The sequence below is a fragment of the Coptis chinensis genome, chromosome 6 (assembly GCF_015680905.1).
Source record: "Coptis chinensis isolate HL-2020 chromosome 6, ASM1568090v1, whole genome shotgun sequence".
Taxonomy (NCBI): domain Eukaryota; kingdom Viridiplantae; phylum Streptophyta; class Magnoliopsida; order Ranunculales; family Ranunculaceae; genus Coptis; species Coptis chinensis.
Window position 1 is genome coordinate 80057054 of NC_141461.1, and position 9306 is coordinate 80066359.

Below are 9306 nucleotides of genomic sequence, written 5' to 3' on the forward strand. Positions count from 1 at the left end.
CTAAGGCTTTTGTTTGGCAACTCAAGTTGAAAATTTGAAACTTCATGATCTTCAGCTTGTTGACTTGGTATCATACTCACCTTGGCATAACGACATATTAGAGAATATAATGTAAATGTTCCTCCTACGAAATAGTATCACAAACAAATTGCTTCGATAAGTTAACATGTTGATTAGTATGGTACTATGAAAAAGGCAGGAAAAAACAGAATTCATACCTCCTTCTCACTTCAGTCCTCGCGTTTGGTCGTAAAGACATCTTTAATACTCAAATATAATTAATACCCGGATCTTGAAAATAGTTTAACTATTCGAAAACAGATCAAATTTGGAGATGAAAAAGGTTTTAGGGTTTTTGAGGATTAGGAATTTTTTATTAGGGTCGGCGAAAGAGAAAAGAAAAAAGGTTTGGTTTTTTAAATCACAGGGTTTTTTTGGGTTTAGCTTTCTATTTTCAGTGGGAGACTTTGGAGAGACAGTTTTCTCGGGCAGTTTTTTTCTGCTAAGTTTTCCCTTTTACAGATGTGAGAAACAGGTTGAGCAATTCTACTAACATGTACACATAGATGCAGAAGTGTAACCACGCAAGCAAGTGGATGTAGATACAAAAAACAAAAGATAAAAAAAATCACCTATCCTAAAAAAGTGAGCAAACCATTCAGTCAAGAGCAATCATACAATTTACTAAGAAGATTAAAATTAGTATCAACATACTGGCATACCGCATCAACAGAAACCTCTGCAGGACCTCTGATCGTACGTTCGTAACCAAAGAAAATTCAATAAGACAGAGATATACTTGTTCAGTAGCTATATTCACGGCTTAGGCCCTAGATCAACCTAGATGGATGTCTTATTGAAGTGACCCAAATCAACAAACATAGCTTCAGTACCTACCCACAAAAAAAGTTGTTGAAAGCAATTAAAGGCTTTTCTAAATGCTTTGAGAAACTCCTAAACTTACTAATCGAATGTGAAAAACACCAAAATATTTACCTGTTATGCACAAAACAACTACACCAAGGAGTTCCCACCCTGGCGTGCCATTATTCTTGAAAAAGATGTATATAAAGTGAGGCGATATGAACTTGAAGACGGTTGGATAGTATTTGATAGCATTGTATACACCAATTGAGGCAGCTGATGTGAACCAAAGTAGCATGATGGGAGAGAATGAGAAGTTAACCTTGCTTGTTCCAAAACGTTAGAATAAGAATAGAACAATAAGAATTACAACTGCTATAATGACCAAGTGATTTGCACATCTAATTTTATTACATTATGTTAATTCCACAATTAACCACACAACAATCATTACAGGAACAACAACCAAAATAGATATAATCACATCAAAAGCTTACTTTGAGTAATCTTATCAGATCTTGATTGGATTCCTTGAACAGCAGAAATGACTACAATTGGTACTTAATCAAGTCAGTAAGTAATACTTACATATATAATATATTCAAATAATGATCAATCAGTCCAAATGTAGGTATGTATTTATGCTTATATCACAAATCAAACACATTTATATTTATTTTCTACCATTAAAGCTAAGACAGTTTAGATGCATTACAAAAAAATTTACCTGAAATGGCAGGAGTTAGAGCACCATCCCCAATGACCATAGAAGTTCCCACTAAAACAATAGAGATGAAAACCGATTGAATTCTAGGACTCTTCTCAAAGAACTCTTTTGTCTTTGATTGCAAAACCATTCTTCTGCTATAATATCAACGTTCTACTCTAGGATGGAATTCTTGCGCTTCCCCTTCCGGGATATTCCCATTCATTTGATGTGTACTACGTTTTAATCGAAGCTTGGTGCTTCCGGAGAATTTAAGATAATAGATGGATTATTGCCGCAAATGAAAGAAGAAAAAATCGTCTTCAGAGAAGACCTGTTTGGAAGAATGAGAGATGTGGAAAAAGAAGAGAGATGTGGATTTTGGAGAATTAGAGATGTGGATTTTGGATGGCCATGTCTATCATATGAAAGTTTTTTTATTTTTTTTATTTTTGGTTTAAATCGTGGGGTTTTTTAGGTTTAGCTTTGATCACTTTTTGCAGTTTTTTTCTCCACGTTTCTCGTAATCTCCCTGTCGACGTGGACACCCTCAGAGCACTCTAAAATGGACTGCTATTATATATGCTAGTTTTTTTACTCGGGCATACGCCCTGCCTCTATTATAGTATTTAAATTTTTTTGAAATTATTTTTTACTCATTTTTTTTTAATAAATTTAATGTTTATATTATGACTTCATGAGTACAATATATATAGCATTGGGTTTTTAGTAACATATTTCACTTATTTGTCTATAGAAATAAGTATTTAAACAAATAATCTAATAGTTGAAATATTTGATGTAAACAACAAACTAATAATTGAAATATTTTATTGTGGTTATTTCTGATGCTGACTGTATGTAGTGATCTCAATTTCTACCCATGCTTCAAATAGATTTTTTTTGTTCAGGTGGCCTCCATATATCGCTTGAGGCGTATTAATTTTCTTAAGTGTTCTTTTGAGTACACTTTTGATTTAAACTGGTACAATTGTCAATGTTGGCAAAGAAGTTTAAAACAAAGATAAAATTTCTTGATCACTTAATAGTTTATTGCAATAACCACAAAACAATGGAACTATAAATATATTTGACTTAATTGTTTGTTTAAATAACTACAAAACAATGTAACTAATAAATGAATTATATTAAATAAACAAACAAATAAAACTATACTAATCTTCAAGAATCATCGCTAATATCGATGAAAATTTCTTTTTCGTCGTTTATGCATATCGGATTTGCCGCACCACCCCTTCCCATTGCTAATTTTGTTTCTAAATCATTAATTGTTTTCTTCAATAATATTACTACATATTACTTTCTGTATATCTTTATTTATCTCAATGTAGTGTTGGAGAATATCATAATTGACGTCATATATATGTAAGTTCTTGTAGACTTCTTGTAAGTGTTTTATTGCATTCTTTGCTGCTGACTGCTCTGAATAAATTCTTGTGGCTTTTCTATCTCTAAGAATCCTTTGTGTAAATGTTTTGTATGTAGTGATGTCAATTTCTACCCATGCTTCAAATTGATTGTTTTCGTTCAGTTTGCCTCTATATACCACTTGAGGTGTGTTAATTTTCTTGAGTGTCCTTTCGAGTACACTTTTGAATGAAACTAGTACAATTGTCATTATCTGCAGAAAAAACAATATTATATAAAAAAAGATAAAATAAATATTGTTTGTGTTTGTCATTCGGTTCGTTTTACTGTTTATATACTTTGGTCATAAGGTCCATTCGTAAGGCTTTTATCACTAACTTGACAGTTACGTTAGTTGATAAACTAATAAGCCATATATAATGGATCCATGGTAACCAAGACCGAAGGCTAGCAATGCATCCCCATATATATGGCTTAAATTATTACACATATTGAAAACTTCCCAAGGAAATCTACTTGGGCATTAGGGATATACGCATATTTAATTGACTTACTCTAACATGCAAGTGTATTAATTGCTCTTCCTCTAATGTAGAGCACTTCACAACATAAGATGGTTTTATTTACCTATAAGTCAATGGAAGCCTCACATTAATTCTCCGGCTAACACTATTTTTTTCAAAGGATATCAACTCTTTTAATATTTTCATTAAATTTTAATTTTTTTTATTTATCAAAATTACAACTCTTCTCATCTCAATAATAATTTCAAAGTCATATTCAATTATTATATATTTAATAGTTGATATAACATAAATTGACATACCTATAATTTGAAAAGAACCTTGGTTGTTGCTGGAGAGAACAAATGTGTATTAGATCTTTAGATTTTCAATGTGAATATTGTTGTATTTGGATATCTCTTTTATATGGTTTGCTTTCTTGATATTAGAAGTTCAATTTGATTTTGATTTTGGTATCCTTTTTTATTTTAGAAATTCTAATTTGAGTTGAAAAATACATTATTGAGCACACTTTAACTATTTTACTATGTTTGTTCACGAATTAATGGGCCCATTTGCATATGTTTTATTTTTTTTAATTGTCAAAACCCATGTATTTGTCATTAAGCTAAAAACCAAGCCTAATCATTCATGAAGAGTACACCACGTGTCTTCTAGTAACACATATTATGTTGACAATTGTTATGTTTAGTTGACTAAGGGAAATGTTGTCTTTTTGTTTTCATCTACTAAGCGGCCTTTCCAAGAAAACCTTTTCTCCATCGTTGTGACATTCCCTCTCTAATCTGTTTAACAAAGCTCGTAACTAAATAAAGAAAGCCCACAAATTGAAATTTGTAACAGTCTATTGAAATGTCTTAGAGTTGTAATCTTCCTATTTAGGTTGTCACCGTCTCCTCTAGGTTTTTACGGAATTATTGTCGAGCACACCTTTGGTGCCTCAACTGTTGCTGAACCTAAGAACATCCGTTAAAAGCCGCATCTCTTCTTTTCTTATCTGCCAAATGAAATGGCCAAAGCATGGAAAGTAGACTCGATAAGCCCAATCGTCAAAAACCATCGGAGGAAAGGTTGCGAAGCAAAGCTAAAAACATATCCAAGTAAAGTAATTCACTTGGTTTCTACTGCTAGCTCATCTCTTCCTTTGAAACTCATTTCTGCCACTAGCTCATCTTTTCCATTTTCATTGTTCTTTGGATTAATTTTTGCAGTAATCCTTTTGTATAGGTTTTTATATTCAAAACCTTTATTTTTATGCAAGCCATTCAAATGTTTATCTTTGACAAATGTGAAAGTTAGTTGCAATCCCTATCATATGCATTTTTATCTAAATGTAAGTGTATTAATCCTCTCTTTTCCACACCGCTATGTTTGGATGTATTCCCCGCTCTGTATTCTGTATTCTCCGCGTTGTTTTTAGTATGGCAATGTATTCTCTGCTTTGACTTGTTGTTATATTTTCCTTGAGCTTTTGTTGAGATGTCTTGAATGTACATTCAATTGGCTTTAGTTGCATGAAGAAATGTAACCTAGGTAGAGAGGATAGATGCATTTCTGATAATGGAAAGGAGGTATGGTTTTGCTTGACAAATGTAAACGTTAGCTGCAGAACGAACGTTGTGAAAATGAATTTGTATGGAAATGTAAGTGTATTGATACTTTCCTTTCCACACCATTCTGTCTAACCGTATTCCCCACTTTTTATTTGGATGTTATTTTATTGCCATTATATTATCTGTTTTGACTTTTTGTTGTATTTTCCTTGTGCTTTGGTTGAAATATCTCTGTTTTAGGCTGCATGAAGAAACAGAACCTATGTAGATGAGAGGATATATGCATTTCAGATATTGGAAATGAGGTAGTAATGAAATTCTTAAAGCATAGTAGACTATTCTGTCTGATCTACATGCATGATTCATTATTATTATTATTATTATTTATATATATCATTGATTTTTTTTTTTTTTTTTTTGTTTCTTCGAAGATCTCTTGATTTGTGTATGTTTGCTGTGTCTTTTAGTTGATCTTTGTACTTATGTTGAAATGAAGTAAGCCATTACACAATTGAAACTACTATAAAGGAACGAAGTTACTTTTAAAGATTAAAAAATAAAATTCTATAACAAAAATAAACTATTAAAATTCAAAAAATACAGAGACCATATTGTCAAAGACCACTACGTGCAATACTAGTATACTATCTATATACTAACGTAGAGACCTCTAAGAGTGATTTTTCTCTCTCCTACGTGACACTCTAATATGAAAGATAGCCTCTTTAGAGAGTTTGAGTGTATTTAGGAATTTTCACTTTCCATAAAAATAACTTTCTAAAAAATAGGTTATGTACAAGTCTAATTTCTCTTTAGAACACTAGCCTCTTTAAAGAGTTCGAGTGTATTTCGGAATTTCCAATTTCTATTAAACTAACTTGCTAAAAAAAAATAGGTTATATACAAGTCCAATCTCTTTTCTGGAAACTATGTCATTCTTCATTTGTAAGGCTTCACTTATGTGCTTAGCATATCATCTCTCATTGTACTCTACCTTATTTTAAATACAATTTTTTCCGTATAATACTATCTATTATGTATCCTCTTATGTTTTTTTTATTTTGTTTACACTCCAATATGCAGTGTTGTCATGTTGTCGGCGGAACCAGGATCTTGTATAGGGGTGTGGTACAAGATGTTTTTTTTTTAGGTTTTAATTTTTTTAATTTCCATTTTTGATATTTGATAATGAATTTGGAGAATAAGAGAGTAAAAGAGATATTGGACTGTTAAATATATATATTTATCGTGTGAGAATGATATTTTTCTTTTTCCACTCTTGGAAGAAGTCAGGTTAGGAAATAGGAAACATACTAGCATATAAAGGGGGGTTTTTTTTTTTCACTAGAAAACTGCCCATGTTCTTTATTAGTACATACTACATAGGATATAGTATATAGAGTTGGTATATTTCGTAATTTTTGTCAGTTTTGTTAGTATATATATAGTATTATTTTTTTCCTGAGAAAGTTAGGAGGGCTATAGCCCCTGATAGCCCTCCTTTGGGTCCGCCTCTGCATGTTGTGTATTTAAAATTTTAAATAACCCTAGCCATTATTAGGTCACCTCACATTGTGAATTTACTGGCCACACATTCATGAGTAACACATTTTTTAAAAAATCCAAGAATACACCCAAGTCATCAACAGTTATACTATAGACATAATAGTTTGACTTAAAACATAAGCTAGGCAATGGACCTATACAAATACTAAGCATAAAATACTATCTATATACTAAAGTAGAGACCTCTAAGAGTGATTTTTCTCTCTCTTACGTGATACTCTAATATGAAATATAGTTGTTTTAAAAATCTTGGAGTTTCTTTCAGCAATGGCAATTTAACCTTTCCATCCTGACAACACAGAGAAAATTTTGGATTAAGTGGTCACTTACTTTTTATGGTTCTTTCTTCGTACCAGATTATAGCTCCACAGTGTTTGCACGCGCAAGTTGGACAAATATATATATATATATATATATATATATATATATATATATATATATATATATATATTTGGTTAGACAAAATGCTTTATTGTAATTAATCACTGTTATTTGTGAATGTGTTATTCGGAAATCTTACTTACTTGTGATAGTATCTTCATTGTTATCTCCGTCGTCATTCATTTCTTCGTCTTGTGAAGCTACATATTTCTCATCTGTTACATAATAAGATGTATATGACGACAAAAAAAAAAAATTATATGAAATTGATAATTTTATTTACCACTTGAATTTTGATCATCGTACTCATTTCCGATGTCCATAACATCAACGAAAGTTTCATGTTGATTTGTTTTTGTGGCAGTTTGCAAAGGCGTTGTGAAAGATTGATATGAGAATTGATACGGCGGATAATTTCCATTAGTAGTCCAATTCATCCATTGTGTATGTGTCCCACCTATAGAAAATATAATATATAAACAATGATATAGAAAAATTCACCTTATTAGGCCCTATAACTTCTTATTTAAGAAAGAGAATGTGAATTTAATGCCTCAGTATATTTAAGTCTTAGTTTTTTCTTACTTTTGTTTTTCAGTTAAGTTCGGTGTTGACTGTTGAACAATTTAGTTTTCATCTCTTGGTATATAGAAACCTCATATATGGTTTATGTATTATTCTCATTCGCCAGGTTCATTTTCTAGAAAATAGTTTATTAACAATCAAATGCACCATTGTACACAATAGCACTAAAACATAGCCAAGGTTTAGGACTAAATCTATTAACTTCTTATTTTCTAACTTCTTATTTTTTCTTCAGTTCGACCTACCTGGATTTTATATAGTAAACTTTTATAGCAATTGAGTATGTGTTTCACATGTAAATACATAAGAAGGTGTTGCAAATTGAGACGTAGGATTATGTTCATAGGGAGTCCAATTCAACAACTAAGTATCTGTAGAAAATATATATAATGATATATATATATATATATATATATATATATATATCATTATATATATTTTCTACAGATGATTCTAATTAATCTATGTACTATATATCTATATAAATAACATGAAACTTGGTATGTAGATTTACCAATTTTTTGTGTTACTGTGTTTTCTCGCATCATTGTAGAAGAGATTATTTTGTTTTGTAGACATTGAATTCTCCATCTTTGTTATTCTTTTGAACTTTGCTTACTTGGAGTAGGAGTTGGAGCTGCATTAGAATTTTTTCGGCGTCGTTTTTGCCTTGTTGAGATTTCTTTACCGGAGTTGTCCATATTGCTCAGTCTGCAATAGAGGTAGATTTCTTCATTAGATTGGATTGTTAATTATTAGTTAATAATATAGTCTAATTGAATTATCACAGTCTAATTGAATTGTCTTACCTTTTACAGGATCTAGTTGGCTGACAATATAAATGAGAAGAAGAGAAGAAGAAAATAACTTGATCGTTGTTGGGAATTAGGAGAAACAAGATCTAAAAGTATATATAGAAATTCAAAAGTTGTATTGGTATTGTATTAATCATCAAATTACATATGCTTTAGGACTGTGATATGGTGAAGTACAATTCATCAAATTACATATGTTTTAGGACTGTGATATGGTAAAGTACGGTTTCCAAATTGTACTTGTAGAGATAACCTATTTTTTAGCATCTAGACTTGTACGGTAATTGGTTCAAAGATTTTCCAGGTTCTCACCTATTTTTTAGCAGATTTTGGACTTGTAGAGAATATCTTAGGTGGCAACAGTAGAGAGTAACTCTCCTTAGCATTCACTTATTTTTTAGACCTATTTTTTAGCAGAATTGCACTTGCACTTATGGGTAGAAAGCTATGGAGGAGAGAGAAAATGTTATCTCACATATTAGAGTGCCACCTAGGAGAGAGAGAGAGAGGGTTATCTCGTATATTAGAGTGCCACCTAGGACAGGAAAAATCACTCTTAGAGGTCTCTCCTTTAGTATATAAACAAGATTTTAGACCCGACCATATGGCCGGAATCATTTATAAAATTCACATCCCTTAAATTTTTGTGAGGAATTCAATGATTGATAATTATTAACATAAGTTTTTGGAGTTGATTTAGCAATGTTTTCTTATTGGAGTCGTATAAAATTTCTGTATTAACCCCTTTTTCGTCTACTGAGGTGGCATGTCCGCCGGCCTGAAGTAAGATAAGAAAAAGAAGGCGCGAAACCCTTGATCGGGGCCGCGACTCTGAAAAAGCGGTTGGGCCGTACAACAGCATGTGGAAACAGAGCTGTCAGAGTTAAAGAGGAGGCAACTTAATAGAGAAGGAATGCGGGGTA

General features: G+C 31.6%; 1 protein-coding gene and 1 long non-coding RNA gene across 3 annotated transcripts; one reads left to right on the top strand and one right to left on the bottom strand.

Annotated features, from left to right (window-relative positions):
• Positions 1-759: 759 nt before the first annotated feature.
• LOC147494726 (potassium transporter 26-like) lies at positions 760-3597 on the bottom strand. Its single transcript, XM_086569221.1, has 4 exons — positions 1592-3597; positions 1362-1412; positions 997-1140; positions 760-893 (listed from the first exon to the last, which is right to left on the bottom strand). The coding sequence occupies exons 1-4, from the start codon at positions 1719-1721 to the stop codon at positions 841-843; spliced, it is 378 nt and encodes a 125-aa protein (XP_086425347.1). The 5' UTR covers positions 1722-3597; the 3' UTR covers positions 760-840.
• Positions 3598-4197: 600 nt separating this feature from the next.
• Positions 4198-8639, top strand: LOC147494727 (uncharacterized). Of its 2 annotated transcripts, XR_015200166.1 has the most exons (5): positions 4198-5126; positions 5277-5341; positions 7348-7427; positions 8197-8290; positions 8387-8639. It is a non-coding gene; the product is annotated as an uncharacterized LOC147494727 (long non-coding RNA). The 2 variants fall into 2 exon arrangements; XR_015200167.1 differs by lacking the exon at positions 7348-7427.
• Positions 8640-9306: the final 667 nt, after the last annotated feature.

What these genes read in the sequence shown, in the direction of transcription:
- LOC147494726 (XM_086569221.1), bottom strand. Translation starts at nt 1,721, where the DNA reads ATGGTTTTGCAATCAAAGACAAAAGAGTTCTTTGAGAAGAGTCCTAGA. An exon ending in TCTAACTCCTGCCATTTCAG is followed by an intron (nt 1,413 to 1,591) that starts GTAAATTTTTTT and finishes TACCAATTGTAG; the next exon opens with TCATTTCTGCTGTTCAAGGA. An exon ending in ATCTGATAAGATTACTCAAA is followed by an intron (nt 1,141 to 1,361) that starts GTAAGCTTTTGA and finishes GGTTCACATCAG; the next exon opens with CTGCCTCAATTGGTGTATAC.